The 16,535-nt window shown below is 38.9% G+C and overlaps 4 protein-coding genes across 4 annotated transcripts; 1 reads left to right on the top strand and 3 right to left on the bottom strand.

Moving 5' to 3' along the window:
• Window positions 1-127: 127 nt before the first annotated feature.
• B0P05DRAFT_233078 (40S ribosomal protein S6-B) lies at window positions 128-1,514 on the top strand. The gene is made up of 4 exons (XM_051573286.1): window positions 128-212; window positions 300-364; window positions 410-773; window positions 840-1,514. The coding sequence occupies exons 1-4, from the start codon at window positions 207-209 to the stop codon at window positions 1,128-1,130; spliced, it is 726 nt and encodes a 241-aa protein (XP_051431804.1). The 5' UTR covers window positions 128-206; the 3' UTR covers window positions 1,131-1,514.
• Window positions 840-7,034, bottom strand: B0P05DRAFT_554866 (nucleoporin Nup186/Nup192/Nup205). The gene is made up of 7 exons (XM_051579727.1): window positions 6,788-7,034; window positions 4,997-6,736; window positions 2,066-4,942; window positions 1,734-2,017; window positions 1,536-1,688; window positions 1,366-1,489; window positions 840-1,319 (listed from the first exon to the last, which is right to left on the bottom strand). The coding sequence occupies exons 1-7, from the start codon at window positions 6,978-6,980 to the stop codon at window positions 1,222-1,224; spliced, it is 5,469 nt and encodes a 1,822-aa protein (XP_051431803.1). The 5' UTR covers window positions 6,981-7,034; the 3' UTR covers window positions 840-1,221.
• A 1,707-nt stretch (window positions 7,035-8,741) lies between these two features.
• B0P05DRAFT_640094 (coth protein-domain-containing protein) lies at window positions 8,742-11,461 on the bottom strand. The gene is made up of 3 exons (XM_051583735.1): window positions 11,014-11,461; window positions 10,446-10,932; window positions 8,742-10,398 (listed from the first exon to the last, which is right to left on the bottom strand). Exons 1-3 carry the CDS (start codon window positions 11,027-11,029, stop codon window positions 9,027-9,029), a joined length of 1,875 nt encoding a protein of 624 aa, XP_051431802.1. The 5' UTR covers window positions 11,030-11,461; the 3' UTR covers window positions 8,742-9,026.
• An 856-nt stretch (window positions 11,462-12,317) lies between these two features.
• B0P05DRAFT_476451 (cytochrome P450) lies at window positions 12,318-16,035 on the bottom strand (the record flags this gene model as incomplete). The annotated part of the gene is made up of 4 exons (XM_051574903.1): window positions 12,318-14,344; window positions 14,394-15,348; window positions 15,402-15,669; window positions 15,728-16,035. 4 exons carry the CDS (start codon window positions 16,033-16,035, stop codon window positions 12,318-12,320), a joined length of 3,558 nt encoding a protein of 1,185 aa, XP_051431801.1.
• Window positions 16,036-16,535: the final 500 nt, after the last annotated feature.

The following is a 16,535-nucleotide window of genomic DNA, read 5'->3' as shown; positions in this document are numbered from 1 at the left end:
TAAAAAAAAACCTTTCAATACATGGTGCCAATCTAATCACTGTTAAGCCGCTTGACTTCTCGACCGGGCCGTGACGGAGTCTGTCCGATCAATTTTATACCGGAATATCGGTTCTTGATTGGAAAACTTACTTACTACTACAAACTCGCACCTATACATCAAATCCATGTAAGCAGAACCCATAGATCCATCTCTCTATCTGCGGTATGAAGGTATGTATAGACGCATTATCTTTGCATCTTTAGATGGATCGATGGATTGAATGGATGATTGACGCTTTTTGTTTATTTTCTGATTAGTTGAACATTGCCAACCCAGCCACTGGCTGTCAAAAATTGATTGAAATCGAAGATGAACGTCGTCTGTAAGTAAAGAGATGCATAAGACATTGACACTCACCTCGAAATAGTCGTGGCTTCTATGATAAGCGTATGGCCCAAGAAGTCTCTGGTGACTCTCTCGGTGACGAATTCAAGGGTTACGTTTTCCGTATCACTGGTGGTAACGACAAGCAAGGTTTCCCCATGAAGCAAGGTGTTCTCTTGCCTCACCGTGTCAAGCTCTTGATGTCCAAGGGTCACTCTTGCTACCGTCCTCGCCGTACCGGTGAACGTAAGAGAAAGTCTGTCCGTGGTTGTATTGTTGGTTCTGACCTCTCTGTCTTGTCTCTCGTTGTCGTCAAGCAAGGTGAACAAGACATTCCTGGTTTGACTGATGCTACTGTTCCTAAGCGTTTGGGTCCTAAGCGTGCTTCCAAGATCAGAAAGTTCTTTGTAAGTTTACAGTTATATATATATATATATATATATAGAATCAACATCTGACTTATCTCTCTATAGAACTTGAGCAAGGAAGATGATGTCCGCAAGTACGTTATCCGTCGTGAAGTTCAACCCAAGGCTGAAGGTAAGAAGGCTTACACCAAGGCCCCCAAGATCCAACGTCTTGTTACTCCTCTTACCCTTCAACGCAAGAGACACAGACAAGCTCTTAAGCGTAGAAGAGCCGAAGCTTCTCGTGAAGCTGAAGCTGAATACAAGCAATTGCTTGCTAAACGTGTCAAGGAATCCAAGCAAGAAAAGATTGAACGTCGTCGTACTTCTTCTATGCAAAAGTCTGCTTCTGCTTAAATAACACTCTCAATCACTCGTCACTTTTTACCACTTTATTAAAACAAAAAGTTTTGAATATCATTGCATTCGAAAGAAGAAGGTCTTTATTTCAAGGGAATGTATACTTTAATCTACGATACGCTTCCAGTTTCATATGGATCTTATCAATGCATTGTAGTGCTTTGTTTTTTAACAGGGTTTGGCCACCTAAATACATTAGTGATACATAGATACGATAAGATGTTCATTTTACCTGCAGCAATTGTCGTGTTCCATTGAAGTTGTTCTTCATTCATAGGTGCCACTCGAGTAGCTAATTCTTTGCTGATATTAAGTTTTATAAATGTATTATGTAGCTGGTTGAATCCTTTGAGTTGCTATAAGGTCATGTTAGACTTTTGTCGATATACGCTATCCACTTACGAATCGATCTGTATAGCCTCGACGACAACTTAAAGAAACCATAATATGAGCTATCATGTTGATTTGTTTTAAACTATCCAATGTTACTTGGTGTCGTTCGTATTGAAGGATATTTACAAGAGCTGGCTGTTGATTTCTAACCCAACTTTCCGTCTATAACAATCAAGTTAGATCAATTGATTGTCATTACTGACTTACCTTTAATAAGACAGCATCGTTTCTTCCTTGAAATGTACAGAGAAGTGTCACTATCAATGAAAGTGTGGGCATCACTAATCGTTGGCGTCTATCGTTTAATTCAGCTGTTGCTTCATTCATGGCTTCTGTTGCGGTATAATCTTGTTGGACCTTCAAATACTGACATTCACTTAGTACCTCAAGGATGCGGTGATCATACAAAAGTTCAGCACCTTTTGTATCTCTGGCAATGCGAAGGAGAAGAGACATCTTGGCTTCAAAGATATAAAGAGGGAGTAATGGTGCTAATGATCTAGTCAGTACAGGAACGATAAAGACAGTCACAAACTTACCACTGATTTGTCCAAGCAAATTAGAGAGTGCTGCATCATCTGTACGAATCATACTGATCGTAGCTTGTAAAAAGTTATGTTCGACCAACTGTAGTTGCACAGCTTGGCTTCCAGCGAGAAGTGCTAATCTGTTTAAAGCATCCAGCGCAATGTAGGCAGTTGTCTTCCAGATATCCAAACCATGAAAAGCATCGCTACGAAGGGTATTGATCAAGTGGGCATTATCAGCCAAGATGGTGTCCAAGATATGTTGCTCCAGTTGCTTTGAGGTAGCGTCTCTCTCATGCTGTATAATATAGATCAAGAAACTAGTCAATGCAGAATACATGTCGCCACGAATCAAAATGGTTGTGTTTTCTTGACGAATGCAATCCACAATAGCTTGAAAGATGAGCCGTAATCTCTCGACAGGCAGATGGGATGTGCGCTTAACAGACATGCTTACTCTTAATTTATCCACCAGGTTCAGGACAATTTCGCTCATGCTCTTAAGCATATTACCATCATAGCCCTTGGTCTGTGCAAACTTGGGTAATAACATACTGAGGATTTCATGAATAATGGTCTCTCGGTTCACATCGCCTAACAGATCAAAGCATTCAATGATGCTGATATGCACCAGATCTTTCCAGGCCTTAAGACAGTGTAGCTTGGCATGAGCAATTTCGCGCTGATGGTTGCTGGCAACAGCATGTGACAAGATATCAGACAATTCTCTTTCGACTTCAGGGTTTTCAGGATACCGAGTATGCTGATAGTGTCTTAATTGCTTGTAGAAATAACGGATATCGTACACAAAACAGCCGCGTTCGTTTTCGATCTCAAACTGACGAGGATTGAGTTCTGTAAAGTACTTGGCTTCAAGTGGTTGTTTGACATTTTCCAAAAGACTATCAACCCATACAAAATCAAGCGAGCTGATAAGTTCAAGTATCTTGGTCAAAGGTTGTTGGTAAGAAACAGTCTGAAGCGAAAACAAGCCTGATTCTTGAGGTTCTGACATGCTGGTATCATCATCATTATCATCATAAAGAGACACTATATTTTTGCGACCATAGAGCAATTCCAACAGCTTGGTGGCTTCTTTCTTTTGCCCCATATGCATCGTTGTCTTGAACTCGAGCACCATGGAATCAAGTAACCAGGCTCTTTGGTGAAGTTTGGAACGTAAACGGAAAAAATCAGTCTTGGTTTCTGTACCGTCTGCAGACACAAGGACACCAGTAAAAGGAGTTTTGGATTCTACTGCCATGTTGTCTTCAATACGAGGTAACATGGCGTTGAATTGGTTGTAAAAGAAGTTTTCACGGTTGCGCAGGTAGCGAAGGGTGGATGTGGATGTCAATTTTTTAGCACATAAACGATAGATGAGTTCATAGCATTTTTCGGCCAAGATAGGGTGAGAATCAATTATGAGTTTTGTTGGGTCAGCAGTATCTTCCATCATAGCATCCTCTGAGTCGATTCCTTGTCGAAGCATATTAAGAATCGCATGAAAGCATGCCAATCTTGGTTGATTATCTTCTGTATCTTGGATCTTGTCAAGAGCAGACATCTTGGATGGATCATAGCCTAGCAAGAATTCAGCCAAGGAATCAAAGCTCTTGAGCTGAATGTTTTTGAGCAACAAATCCATGATCACAAGACGCACAGAAGAACTTGTACGTGTCTTAAATTCTACAGGGTAATCATAAGCATTACTGAGTATATCTACTGCACACCAAAATGGAATGTTATTGATATCGTATTCAAAGTCATCGCAAGTGACATTTTCTGCAACATTAAGTGCCAGTCTTTCACTGAATCCAAATACAATTCGTTCTGCTGATTCACTTGAGCTCAAGACAGAAGTGATACTCGAACTCAAGTTAGAATACAAAGCAGAATAAGCTGTGTGAGTGGGTGCTTGGTCTTTTGAGGGTTCTGCTTCGTTGCAACCATTTGCGAGTTTGTCGAGAATCCTAACAGCATAATAACATACTTCTTCTTGATCTTCAAAGTTAACCAACATAGCAATGCGGGCTAACATGTTATTTTTAAACAAGAACAATTGACCAAGTGAAACAAGAGAAGGCAGGCCAGTAAAAGTGTACCCAGCTACTTGGAATTCAGAGGAGGTCTTCTTCTTAGAGAAACTAGAGATATACGGAATAATGATGTTCATAAATGTGTTTTGTTTGGATAAGATACAGTCCAAAATGCGTAATGCACGGATAAGGCATTGTCTATGGTAAGGCGTACCGCATGTATCTTTTGTTTCTTTCTGTGCGCACTCATCAATGATCTGAAACATCTCGTCAATCACACGTCCACCGGCAAGTACGCGTATCATGATTTGGAAGCCAGGATGAACCAGTGTTTGCAACAAGGTAGATTCAACAACAGGATTAGGTACTAGAGCCTTGAGTTCATTATCCAAAGACATTCTGGTCTGTTCGTTTTCAAAGACAGAGACATCGAAGCTTTTAGCACTGTTTTCCAGAACGGATAAACATGCTTCAGTCAATTCCCAACGTGCTTCGGCAAATGCATATTTTTGTTCGCGAAGTGATAAGAAAATGTTGTCAACAACCAAGGCAATGTAAGGAATAGAACCAGGTGTTTTGGTGCCTTTACCAAGTTCAGAGGGAATACTGGGTGGTTTGTAAGGGAATCCAGAAATCATGGCTTCACGCAGACTTTGTGTATGAATAGCAGACGCAATCAATCGAACCACAGACAATGTTTCGGTAAACACACGGCTCTTTTTCTCGAATTCTAATTCTTGTAAAATACCAGCTGGTTGATAGACAGAGCGGTCTTGGATGGTCTTGCTTCTAGACATCAACATATCACTGCCTTCTAATATCTTCCATACTTGGAGTGATATTTCTCTACCTATTCAAGTATGTTTAGTGTATCTGTTCGATCCTGAAAGAGCCACACACATACCTTCTCCGCTTACACCTCCACCCCAATGAGAACAAAATGCAGCCAAGACATCAAATAAAGCAGCACGAAGGTTTGTGGAAGTTGGACAGTTGAGGATTTTGACCAGAATTTCTTGACAACGCAAAGATCCATCGGTCCAAAAAGAACGACGTGCTTCTTGTGAATATTGTACACATTGTTTAAGGATGTCTAAGAACTTGAGAAGCAGCTTTTCTTCTTCGACTGGAATAACAGCATGGGATTCTTCAGATGTATTCTTTAAAAGATCAGCATAGAACTCCAATGAAGCAAGAGGTTTTCCCCAAGAAAATAAAGTACTTGAGGCCAAATTACTTTCTGTGCCCAATTTGAAAAAGTGGAACATGTTGGAAGCACAAGCATCGCCTGTCGTAATGGATCCAAAGAAATCAAAAGCTGCACAGACTGTATTGACTACCTTGATATCAAGCAACCAACGAACAAAGTGGTGTAATCCATCTTGAGTACGATTCCAGAAAACAGCACCTTGGTTGACTCGATTACGAAAGACACTGGCCATAAATTCTAAAAAGTACTGAAGATCATGGCATTGACTTTCTGAGCTGCTAGAAAGGATGCTGTCTGTCAAAGGTGTATTGGTGTCTTCTTCTTTGTATTTGAGCTTTTGCAATCTTTCAAACAATATATTGATAAATGAAAGTCCTAATTGCTGTAATTCATAAACAGCAAAAGGCTGGAAATCACTACGAATGTCTGCATTGATATTTCGATAATCCGTCTTGTCAACTGCTTTAGACGTATTTCCGTCCGTGCTGGGCTTGATTGTCTGGCGGTCTGTATCAATATTGGCATTGGGTTGTTGAAAATAAAGCAAATAGGTGCTCATAAAGCGAAATACGTCTTGTATAATGACTTTATCCAACAAGTCCTGTATTTCTTTTTCGCTTCTCAAGTTGAATTGTGAGCCAATAACTTTGCTTGCTCTGATAGGGCTGGATAAATACAAGATCCATTGAAGCACAACTACAGCTTTAACCACAGGTACCTTTGAGCCATGTGTCATGATACGGCTGTGGAACTGATCGATAAAATCCAACGTTTCTGAACTTGGTTCTTCTTCAATTGTATTGTGTGATAAAACAGAGATCATGGCAATAATCATATAGGAAGTTGCTTGATCTGTCAATTCTGCATCTTCAAGTAATTCGAGCATTTTCAATTTGTCCTTGGTATCAAAGTCAAAAAGTGATGCAGTATGGTAAATAATCTGAACAATCAAGATGCGTTCATCACTTAATCTTTCCATGCGTAATTCAGAGATGTCTTCTCCTAGCTTGCCACTTCCAGCTGCGGGTATTTGACCAGCAACAGTGCCTGTGTCTCTAATTGCATGTATAGATTGCGTAATATTCTCAAGTGTGCTTATCAATTTGTTAATATAGGTGTGGCCATGGATTGTTTCTTTTAAAAGTTCTGAAATGAATTGGCTGCAGACAAATCGCGTTTCGTCATCTACGGACGCGTCTTTGGCTGATTTTAATATCGCGTCTAAACAGGCCAAAATATATCCTCGCTCTTCATGATAAAGAAGTACAGCAGCATCAATGGCGTTGCTATTTAGTCGGCCAGATTCGGTTGTTCCACGCATTAATAAAGTAGCTGCAACATATTCATTGATATTGAGTTGGTCAGATAAAAATAATGCTTTAGTGGTGAATTCTTTGCTGACAGTACGTGAAGTTCGATTGATATATGCCTTGTCTAAATAAATAAATAAAAATGAACATGTTATTTTTGCTAGTCTACGCTTACTGTTGTTGAGTGTGCTTCTGTGAGTAGAGTCTTTTGGTATGTCATCAAGCAAGTTCAGAAACTTTTCTTTATTGACTTGAAGTAACTGGTTGAGTGCCTCTGCAGAGGTTTTTGAGGCTCTTGCTTGGCAAATAGCGTCGTGAAGAGCCTGATTTTCTTGTATCCAAGTAGGGATACTATAGGTCGAAGACATAACTATATTTGGCTCCTAAACTTGGGAGAGGCCGTATTCACGCGTAAGTAAAAGAAGAAAGCTTTTTTTTTTTTCGTATAATGAACACACTTAGGTCATTAAAACGGTCACAGTTATGTTTTTCCAACTCATATCTGAGCATAGATTTTTAGCAGATTCGAATAAAAAAATATTTGCGTATCTTGGGTGAAGCCCGTGAAACAAGAATCAAGCTACAATACATAACTTTTGAGGAAAATATGACTTAAGAAAAGGCAATTCAAAGTATTAAGGCACCTGAGTTCAGACCTCAACTTTCTGTCAATAAATCGGTGCTAGGCATAAAGAGCATTTCACGCATCCATGGAGATGATGTGTCCTTTTGCATGGTATTTATTTCTGCCCGAAAAAGTGATTGATTTTACAATTGCCAGCTTCTAAGGCCCAAAATAAATACTGCAAACTGCAACGGATGCTGGAGGACATCATCTATTCGCGTTGTACCCTAGATATCATTGTCAATGCAACTAATTTAAAAGATGTTATTATAACTGAAAGTACATAACATATTTGAAACACGATCATTCTTTCGTTTCACTAAAGGCTAACATCCATGACTTGAATTCATATAGAAAATCGTCGAGGTTTGAACAACAGAATCGTCTTCCTAAAAGACGTTCATCGTTAGTTATGCTTGAAACTGCTCTCTTTAGGCTAAGAAGTACCATGTATTATATTATATCTTACTTGCGCATATCTTGCGCATCGAATGATGTAGAAACAAGCGTTCGCTTACTAGTTAGTGTCTGCTGAAAAGGGCTTCTTTTGTAATGATTATAGTGTACAATGAATTTTGGATGCAGATTTGAAGCCAATGCTCAAGTTAAATCGCCTTTTTCATCTTAGTAAACTCGCTTTCTTTTCATTAGAAGTACCTAGGCATGGTCTTGTCTGATTTTGGTTGGATCAGACCTACATCGGGGTCATCCTAAAAATCTTTGTTTTTTTTTCATCTTCACGGACCTCCGTGGATCCCTCATAGGTCAAAAAATAGATTTCACAAAACTGTCAAATCAATGGTATCATTCGACTCCTTGACTCGAAAAAACATGTTCTAAATGAGGAAATGAACCATTTTAGTAGTCTGTTTGTCGAGTAATGGTGCATCAAAGAATGGCTTGTTTAAGCTGTGCTTTGAGCATTTTTGCTATAGATGTCATATAGAACTTGTCAATAATGGATCTCTCTAAAGGGACTTATGTTATTTTGAGTGCTAAAGAGCATAGAAAAATAGAAACACAGGTTTTTTTTAACACAAATATGGAGCAAATGAACATGGAACATACCAGATGGCTATGCTGCGAAGATTGAAATGGAAAGCAATTCCGATTCTTCTCGCCACATCAAAATTGGAGCTTTGGCTGAGAAATGCCTAAAGATGCGGTTATCTTGCTTTGGTGTAGTGACAAAAGCTGTAGATCTTTGCTTTTTAAGTCTATTGATATAATGGACACAACAAATTTGCTGCTAGAATATTGAGTAAATAGGCAAAAATGTTTATGGGTTTTTCACACTTACCATACCGCTTTTATATACAATAGTCTGACAAACGCATTCACTAAAAACTAGAGCCTCTGACGCTCGTTTTAAGTATTTATTCTTGTTGATGGCTTCATTTTTCGTCCTGTAGTGTCAAAAATAAGTTCAGAGGTTTTCAAATGAGCAATTTTCATGGGCAATAATACCCTTTGGCCGAATGGTTATTTTGACCATTTCTTACAAGTCGCTTTTCTTAGTTCAGATTAACTCCAAAGGTACCATAAATATTAGTAAACATATTTCCTAAGTATTTAGAGCGTCTATTTGTGCATAAACAGGCTTTATGCTACCTTCATATGCCAGGAAAAAGGCAAAGATTTGCATGAAATGTTGAACAAGTCATGCGTTTCCAAACTATTCATTCTTACTAAAACACACTTGATCCATTGAGCTGCTGAGTTTGGTGAGATTGATGAGTTTATTCAATAAAATATACAAAGAACAATTAAGGTTGTGTTCTAAAATAAATTAAGACGACGTAGTAGAATTGAAAAAAGTGAGGATATTGTTACTGCGAAGCTCAAGCCATTCCAGCAAGGCCATACTATTGGTTGAATTGGATGAGCCTTTAACACCTTCCATTAAGGTCATGCTATCAATGGAGAGAGAATTGGAAGAGCTGCTGCTTACTTGAAATTGACCTTGTCCCATACCACCAGAACCTGAAGCAACACGAGTGAGTGTTTTATCCCAGGCAACATCTTCGCTAATAAGATTCATAAGAGAATTCACGCGAGGAGTCAAGATATCTGTATTCACAAGATCTCGAGTGATATTGTAAATCAAATTTTCTAAATCCTGCTTGAATTGAGGGACTTTCATCATGGCAACTGACAAGGGCCGTTTTGAAAAGTTGGGATAATCAGTGTAATTACCAGAATTCATCAAAGTAGCATTACTGATGCTGGTGCCCATAGTAAGATCAAAGTCTTGGCCAGAGAATACAATACGATCAGCATCAAGGTCGTCATACATGATGTAATTGTTTCCCATGGTGAAATAAGCGTCAGAGTTAGAAATTACAATTTCCATAGCAATCATACGAAGAGCGCTATCAGTATCCATCTTCTCTTGCCATGAAGATACGACTGAATCATCCACCTGAGTTGCGTTAATTTGTTCAGAAATGAATCGGGTCAAGTCCATGATACGAGTATAATTGGCAGAACCAATGGAAGGGTCTTCTTTGACCTTGTATTGGCCGGCACTGTAAAGACTGATATTGGTTCCAAGATAGGACAAATCTGAGCTACTACCTTGCATGGAAGAAGAGTCTCCGCCCATTGCCTGACCACCACCCATTGTTTGGTTGCCACCACCCATTGTTTGGTTGCCACCACCCATTGTTTGATTGCCACCACCCATTGTTTGATTGCCACCACCCATTGTTTGATTGCCACCACCCATTGTTTGATTGCCACCACCCATTGTTTGATTGCCACCACCGCCACCACTCATATTTTGACCACCACTGACATCAGCAACAAAAAAAGCGCCCTGTTTATAATCACTATCACCATCGGCAAATTCATTTTGAATCCAAGGATTCTTAAAGACTTCAGCTAGAGCAAAAAGGCCAATGGGATTATCGTTAATAAAGAGGCGAATATAGCTACACTTGGAAGTAGGCAGTCCAATCGAGTTGGCAATATCATAATTTAATTCATCGCGCATATAGCTTGCGTCAGTAGCCATGGATCTCAACTTGAGTCTACGATAATTGAAAAGGTCACCTTGCTTTTTGGGAATCTTGATAGAATAAGAAAGTTTGGCATAAGAGCGAGTACTATGGCCTGAGATAGAGACGGAAATACTGGAGTAAGTCTTGAGTGCATTGAGACTATAAAATAGGGTTAGAGTTAGCTTGAATTTGGATAAATACTTTACCTAATGTAAGTCATGTTTAAATCAACCTTGGTGTCAGCTTGAGAGTCGGCATGCATCTCATCAACTGCTGTTTGGTTGCCCGTCAAATGAATTGTAGGAATTTGACCATCCACATGAAGATCAGAGTCAATGCGGTTCACGACAGATAAAGGACTTAAAATGGTAGGAATGGTGTTCATGGTTTTTGTGTTCCAAGATCGATCGTAATATTCATTGAGTGTATCATTAGTTAAAGGACTACGAGTGAAGTTTTCTTGAGAAACAATGCTGTAGTCATTCTTCAAGATCTGTGCATATTTGTATCCTGAACTAGCAGAAGGTGCTTCACCAGTATGGAAAATAGAAGAGTCACTTTCACCTGTTAACGGATACAGTTGACCGTCTACGAGAACACCTAATGTTTGATTGCTAGGCACAAGCGAAACTACATTGTAGGTAATGTTGGATGCAAGTACTGTGCTAGCTGTAGTTGCTAAAATGATAATACCTATGTTATAAAATTGTGAGATTATATGATACTAATGAAGCTGCTTCATCTTTTTTTTTTTTTTTTTTTTTTTTTTTTTACCTGTTGTAATTCTCATTTTGTTGATGTAAAAAATAATTCAACACAACTGACTTTTTTATACGTTTTCCCCCCTCTAGATGAAGTGGACCTTGATTTTGTTGTGGAATCAGTTTTTCTTCTGTTACTTAATTGTAATACATCATTAAAACCCAATGCCAAGAGCCAAGGGAGTTCATTTCGTTGTACAAACAAATCAAAGACGGGTTTTTTAAACTATCAAACGAGGCATTCCGTGTTTTGCCTACTCGCGTTTTTCGAGAGAATGGCACACTTGTCTTACTGTAATTGATGGTTGGTTATATATCAAATCAGTAATTGAACTAGATCTTTGTTCTTTTTCAATTTTAAAGATATTCTGTACTGTATGAGGCTTTTTCTCTTTTTGATTTTAAGAGCCATTATAGGTTTCGGTCACAAAAAGAATGATAGTTGATGTTGCATTCGCCCGCGATGGGCGAAGAAAGGAAATGTCATATTTTCATTTCTCTGGATTTGTAGGTCAGATGGCTTTACATTTTTGGTTAGACATCTCTTGGTATTTGGTCTTTTCAAAACCAACTTGTGTAGTACAGATATTGGCTATTCCGTTCTTCCATCAATACTGAAAGGCTTTGTTGACCAATTCAACATGATATGTGATTCGAACTGAAATAAAAAAGTATATATGTATACAAGAATATTGCAGAGGAGAAGTGGAATAAAGAAAAGATGTAAATAAACTCCATCATTGAGAAGCAATTTCATTTGGACCACAGCATCCGTTTCGTTTTTACGCAAAGCATGAAGGAAAGTAAATAAGCATATTGTCATGTCCCTATCTCTTTCTTTTTCTCGGCTCATAATACGTTTGCTAACGCTCAAAACAACGAGTTTTTATGAAAGAGCAGCTCATCGTCTTTATTATATATTTCATTAAATACATTGATTCAGAAGGGCTTGCATAGACAACACAGTCAATTTCAGATGAAGAGTAGTTGTTATGCATTAAGATGTCTTGCTTTTTCAATTGGAGACACACTTCTTATCTTTTTTTTTTTTATCGAAAACTATGTGAAAACTCTTGGTGTAATGGTCAGATCAATCATGCAACTGCATCTATTAAAAAAACAGACTAATGCATACGATCAGATGTAACTCAAGCTTGAGAATTTCAGCTCCAAAATGTCGAACGACTAACGATGCTACATTTCAATTCTTTCTTTGTAGGATCAAATATAAAAGAAAAAAGAAGGATAAAATAACAAATGAATGGTGTGATAAGCGCTCATGTTTATTGATAATAGAGTATTGCAAAAGAAGACATTTCAGCCCCAAACGTCGGTTAAATAGGCCTTCTTGGCTTCCAAGGATTGAAGATACAATTCAGCTTCTTGATCATTTCCAGCCTCATCAAAGCTTTTGACCATCACTTGGAAAGCAGATCGAACATCTCGACTCATAGCACCAGCACCACACACATACACAGCACCATGTTGAGTTGTCATAGTCTCCCAGACCTGAGCTGCATTTGCTAACAATTGATGCTGAGTATACTTTCTTGAAGAAGGAGGCACTAATCGAGAAAATGCGGTATAATTAGCGGCAAGAACACCTGAATTAACCCATGCTTCTATTTCTTCTTTATAGAGATAGTCTTTATCTGGATGGCGACAACCGAAGAATAAGATACAAGGCCCAATTTGTCGACCTGATTTCTTTTGATGTTCTCGTTCTTGAAGGAATCCACGGAAAGGAGCAATACCAGTGCCAGCAGCAACCATGATCAAGGGTTGCTCATGGTTCTCAGGCATACTAAATATGCCTTTTGAAGAGCGAAGACAGGCACGTAACTTAGTTTGCGTTTTTATGCGACTGAGGAATGAAGAAGCCAGACCAGGATAATGAATATCATTGACCAAGTCATCAACTACGGCCACAGAGATATGCGCGCTTGTTGGATGGACGCGTGGCGAAGAGGCAATAGAGTATCTTCTGGGTTGAATTACATGAACAGCTGCTAAAAATTGACCAAAATCAATGCGATTTACTTGAGGAAAAGCTGTTTGAAGATCGAGCAGGTTTCGATGCTTTTTGATAAATTCAGGATAGGGATCTTGATTGTTTGTATCAGGCATGATTAACTTTTCAAATACAGTAGCTGTCTCAGGAGCAACTTGTCTTAGTTGAGTAGCAAAATAACTCAGCATTTGTCGAGAAGGTGGCGAAAGAATGTCGGCAAAGTAGAGTAAAGCAGAGCGCACTGTACATGGACCTTGAATTGATCTTGCTAAAGAACGGGGAGACAGATTCTCTACATTTGAAAGATCTAACTCAAACACAGCATCCAAGACAAACCCAAAACCAAGTGCAATTTGTTCTACTTGTTGAATATCATTTTCAGGGAGAATTTCAATATGATCTCCTGGCTCATAAATTGCTTGCTCTCCAATAGGCTCTAATTGAGAGACATCGATTTCTAAATGGCGCGTAGACCGTTCACTTGTTGTGTTCTGAAGTTCTCGGTTGACGAGCACTGTTGCATTAAAAACACCATTTCTGTTTTCCTTAGCCAAAGCCCATTTCTGTATGTCAGAAGGAGAGATAAATTTGACTTGAACAGCACTTTCAAAATCCTTCAGTGTGGCTGTTGGTACGACAGATTTATCTAAAGAAGCAGCAACACCATAACTACTAAGGGTAGAGGCCCAGAAATGAGCACACCAATGATTAAAATCACCATCAGAATCACCGTCCACATTACCACTGCCCAAGGAGAAACAACGTTCGGCACCAAGCATGTCAAGGCTTTTGTCTACCTTGATAGGAAAGGCCTGATAGGTTCTCCATTGCTTGTTACCCACACCAAAGACCGCATAGCGAATGCCCTTGAGCATATCTTGTTCTTGTTCAGCATGTGTTGTGATCCACTTGTCGAAATATTCAGCAGAAAGAGGAGGTTGACCATTGTAAGTAGCGGTACAGATCACTAAAAGTTCATGTTCCTTTTCCTTGGATGGCTTTTGATATTTGCCTGTCTTGACTACTTTCCATTGGTCCATGGGACAAAGTGTCACATCCTTGAATCCAAATTGCTTTGCTTGAGCTGATAACTGATAAGCATAGTCTTGCGAAGTACCTGTTTGTGTACCGTAAAGGAAAGTGATTTGAGGCAGTTCAATTGTTCCAGCACTAACATGGCTATTGAGCTTAGGTAAAGCAGTGCTTGTCTCTACCTTTTTGACCACAATATCTTTAGTGGGTTCTGGAAAGTCTTTTCGAGGAAGGATGTTGACAAGAAAATCAAGGGGTTTTGTTGTGGCTTGATAAGGATCGTAAGAGACAGGAGGGCCGTCTAATGCATACATTAGATAAAGCTCAATCATACAAATAAGCCATATTACCGTAAAAGAATTTAAACCGATGAAGCAGCATACCAAGTACAGTCTTGGCTTCCTGCAAGGCAAATACCATACCAATACAAGCTCGAGGACCTGTACTAAAAGGAAGCCATGCATAGCGAGATCGATTTTGTTCCTCTTCAGGCAAGAACCGATCAGGGTCATACTTGAAAGGATCGGGATAAATATCAGGATTTGTATGTATATTTAAGATAGAAACTGCACAAGCTGTATCTTCCTTAATTCTATAACCGCCAGGAACAACACAATCTTTGATGCAGACTTTGGTAATTCCTCTTAATGGCGGGTGAAGTCGAAGTGTTTCTTTCAGCACTCTATCCATGTATTTGAGACTGCTTATTTGTTCTGTTGTTGGTAGTTGACCTGAAGTAATGCCAGCATTGGCGATTTCTTGTAATAACATGGCTTCTACATGAGGATTTCTGGACAGTTCATAAAATGTCCAAGCAAGAGTATTGGCTGTTGTGTCGTGTCCAGCAATCAGGAAGGTAACTACTTGATCTCTAATGTTTTCATCAGATAAACCCAAATTGTGTTCATCACGAGCATTTAGCATATATCCAAGTAAATCTTTTTCAGCATCTTTAGCATCTTTAGAAACTTTCCTTTCTTGTATGACTTGTTCAACAATTGAATGCATCAATTTATTTCCATTTTCCCAAGCCCTGTTACTTTGTAAAGGTAATTTTCTCAATAGATTAGGTTGAACGAATCGTTTGGCAGCATGACTGAGCGCATATCCCATAGCTTCGATAAATGGATGTGTGGGTGAATCGAAATTCAAAATATCAAACGAATATCCAAACCCGATTCGGCCAATCGTTTCAAAAGTGAGATTTGTACACCAATTCAAGATTTCCACTTTATCGTCAGGGGAATATCGTTCCAGCACCTTGATAGTCTCCATGGCAATCTTGCCCATCTCGGGTTGATAAGCCTATATGTTGTGAATAAGTGGTATGCATGCCGATCATCTCTTTTAGCTCTTACCTTAATTGCACGGGGACTAAATGCAGGCATCAGGAGTTTATGAGCTAATTTCCATTCATCATCATCTGAGTCGGAAGTAAAGAGCCCGTTGCCGGCGAAGTCTTTGATTTCTTTCAGGACAGTAGTGATTTTCTTTGTAAAGTATTCTGATTCCTTCACAAATATCTCTGCAATAGCAGGATCATTGGTGCCTACTATTTCATGACCCAAGATACTGACACTAGCTAAATTGCCATAAACTTCAAATTGACGTCTCCAGCCTTCTGGCCTAAAAAGGCACCAATCCCGTCAATAAGCGCAGTATTAATTTACGTGTATGTACTTACATATCAGGCATCATATCGTACAAATTTCCTACCATAGGAAGCCGCATTGGACCTGGAATTACATCCTTGATCTCTTCCTTTAAGTCAATATAGACAACTTGTTGAAGTTTGACTTTTTCAATCTCGGTCAAAATAGTACCATTTGATGTCTGAAGTATAATATTATCTAAAGGGAGAGCCAATCCTAACTTGTCCTTGGCTAAAGATCTTACTGTATCCGTATTAGCACCATGGCCAATTTGAACAATATGGCCATCTTTCTCGATACTTTCACAGTCTCTTAGAGCAATAATCAAAGATACTGTCATTTTGTTTAACAAATGGAAAAAAAAGAGATAAAAAAAAAGAAAAAGAAAAAGAAAAAGGGTACAGCATTTATATAAAACAGCAATCTCCGTGATACAATTTAATATGCATGTACTAACCATTATCTATTCTCTCACGTCGCATGATATACCTTGTTATTAATACAGGATTACGCGGATAAAACAAGCCTATCATTTGTTCGGTGCAATAAGACGTTCAGGAGAATCATTTGTCCGAAGAGATCAAAGAGGGAGTGACACACCTTATCTGGTAAATCTAAGAAAGAGCTGTTTCTCCGACAGTTCAAGAGAAAAGCATTTACCTTGTGAAGCTGAAAAAAGGGGCAGCTATTGTAATTATCCCAAAGAAGCTGAATTTGTTCATTTCGGGCTAAACTAAACAAGCGTACACTATTTGTCTCTGCACGGATCTCATTGGCTGCACCACAAAACATTGATTGGATTGTGTTTCTCTTTTCTTTTTTAGTGTTCTTCTCTTTTAT

This window comes from Gilbertella persicaria (assembly GCF_025201335.1).
Source record: "Gilbertella persicaria strain CBS 190.32 chromosome Unknown B0P05scaffold_41, whole genome shotgun sequence".
NCBI lineage: Eukaryota > Fungi > Mucoromycota > Mucoromycetes > Mucorales > Choanephoraceae > Gilbertella > Gilbertella persicaria.
Note: the sequence above shows the minus strand (reverse complement) of the source record. Positions and strands in the feature narration are given on the sequence as shown.

What these genes read in the sequence shown, in the direction of transcription:
- B0P05DRAFT_233078 (XM_051573286.1), top strand. An exon ending in ATCGAAGATGAACGTCGTCT is followed by an intron (nt 365 to 409) that starts GTAAGTAAAGAG and finishes ACCTCGAAATAG; the next exon opens with TCGTGGCTTCTATGATAAGC. An exon ending in CCAAGATCAGAAAGTTCTTT is followed by an intron (nt 774 to 839) that starts GTAAGTTTACAG and finishes ATCTCTCTATAG; the next exon opens with AACTTGAGCAAGGAAGATGA.
- B0P05DRAFT_554866 (XM_051579727.1), bottom strand. Translation starts at nt 6,980, where the DNA reads ATGTCTTCGACCTATAGTATCCCTACTTGGATACAAGAAAATCAGGCT. An exon ending in CAGAAGCACACTCAACAACA is followed by an intron (nt 6,737 to 6,787) that starts GTAAGCGTAGAC and finishes TTATTTATTTAG; the next exon opens with ACAAGGCATATATCAATCGA. An exon ending in ACGATGCTGTCTTATTAAAG is followed by an intron (nt 1,689 to 1,733) that starts GTAAGTCAGTAA and finishes TGATTGTTATAG; the next exon opens with ACGGAAAGTTGGGTTAGAAA.
- B0P05DRAFT_640094 (XM_051583735.1), bottom strand. An exon ending in TTAAACATGACTTACATTAG is followed by an intron (nt 10,399 to 10,445) that starts GTAAAGTATTTA and finishes CCTATTTTATAG; the next exon opens with TCTCAATGCACTCAAGACTT.